Below are 1677 nucleotides of genomic sequence, written 5' to 3' on the forward strand. Positions count from 1 at the left end.
TCTTTCCTTGTATCTTCATCTCTCAAAATTCAGTCTATCCTTCATGATGATCTTTGATAACTTGCTCCAAGAAGTTTTTCCCAGTTCTCTACCAAACCCACTTTATTTTTCTTTTGGGTACTAATAACACATTATAATTTCTTTAGTACTGGCCATAATCAGGTTTAAATGAGTTATTTGAGGGATAGCTTTATTCTACTACATGGTGTCAATAGATTATTTTCCTGAAATCTGTATTCCTAGCAGCACAAACCTGGAAATAGGCATATATTTAGTCAAGGTCATAGATAGAAGCCAGGTGTTCTGACTACCAGGCCAGTGCTCTTACTGCTTGCTATCCAATGCCTCTTCTCATGACCTCTTTAGATGCCATGTGGAAAATAGGAAGGATCTGACAATCTCTTAGGTCATCTCCCAATTTTGACATCCCGTAATTTTGTTCTTCTATGAATAAATTCTGTCCCTTAACTTCCTCAAACCTCTCTTCATATCCTTGTTCCGCAGGCTATAGATGAAAGGGTTCAACATGGGTGTCACCACTGTGTACATAACTGTGGCTACTTGGTCCTTCACTACTGAGTACATGGACAGGGGCCTAAAGTAGACAAAGATGACACTCCCATAAAACAGGGCTACTACACTTATGTGGGAGCCACAGGTAGAGAAGGCCTTCCACTTCCCAGTTGCAGAGGGGATCCTAAGCACAGTGAAGATAATCCGCATGTAGGAGAAGAGGATGCACAGAAAAGGGGTCACAATGACAGCCAGGGTCTCAGTCATGACCACAATCTGGCTGAAGAAAGTGTCAGAGCAGGACAGCTTTAGCACAGGCTGGGTGTCACAAAAAAAGTGCTTAATGACGTGGGAGGCACAGAAAGATAGGCGAGACATGAGCAGCACCCAAAGCAAGGAGTGCAGGTGGGATACGGTGCAAGAACCCAGTAACATGAGAAGGCAACGCTGCGGCTTCATGACCACATCATAACGGAAGGGGTTGCAGATGGCCACCAGTCGGTCTATGGCCATCGAGGCCAGCAGGTAGCTGTCAGTATTTCCAAAGGCCATGAAGAAGTACATCTGGACTAGGCAGCCCACATAGGAGATACTCTTTGTCTCTGATAGTAAGTTCACTAGCATCTTGGGCACAATGACTGTTGTGAAGCAGATATCCATGAAGGATAAGTTGCTGAGGAAAAAGTACATTGGGGTGTGGAGCCTGGAGTCAGAGTGGATGGCTAAGATGATGAGCACGTTCCCCACCATGGTGACCAGGTACATAGTGAGGAAGATGGCAAACAGAGGCTTCTGCAGCTGAGGGTTGGGGGAGAGGCCCAGAAGGATGAAGCCTGAGGTGCTGCTGCTGTAGTTCTTTATTTCCATGTCTCTGGACTTCCTGTGTGGTGTGAGAGGGGCAGTGGGAAGGGTGAAGCAGACACATTGGTCAATACAGCTTCTTTCCTAACTTCCAACTTACATAAAAAAAAAAGCCCACCTCTATTAGTTAGGATTTTTAAGAATACTTGCTTCAGAAAGCTACAAAGAAATAGACGGGGAATTTAATTCATTTTGAATTTAATTCAAAAACTTCCTAAATTAAGTCACAAAAGGACAAATATTGTATTAGTCCGTTATTGTAAAAGTTAAGGAAAGGTTTATATATTGGAGGACATTTTCTTT

General features: G+C 43.4%; 1 protein-coding gene across 1 annotated transcript; it reads right to left on the reverse strand.

Moving 5' to 3' along the window:
- Window positions 1–444: 444 nt before the first annotated feature.
- On the reverse strand, window positions 445–1481 carry LOC103193429 (olfactory receptor 1L6). The gene has a single exon (XM_007936635.2). It carries the CDS (start codon window positions 1378–1380, stop codon window positions 445–447), a length of 936 nt encoding a protein of 311 aa, XP_007934826.1. The 5' UTR covers window positions 1381–1481.
- Between the last annotated feature and the right edge of the window lie 196 nt (window positions 1482–1677).

This window comes from Orycteropus afer, unplaced genomic scaffold (assembly GCF_000298275.1).
Source record: "Orycteropus afer afer isolate SDZICR_OR568_19922 unplaced genomic scaffold, OryAfe1.0 scaffold00037, whole genome shotgun sequence".
Taxonomy (NCBI): Eukaryota; Metazoa; Chordata; class Mammalia; order Tubulidentata; family Orycteropodidae; genus Orycteropus; species Orycteropus afer.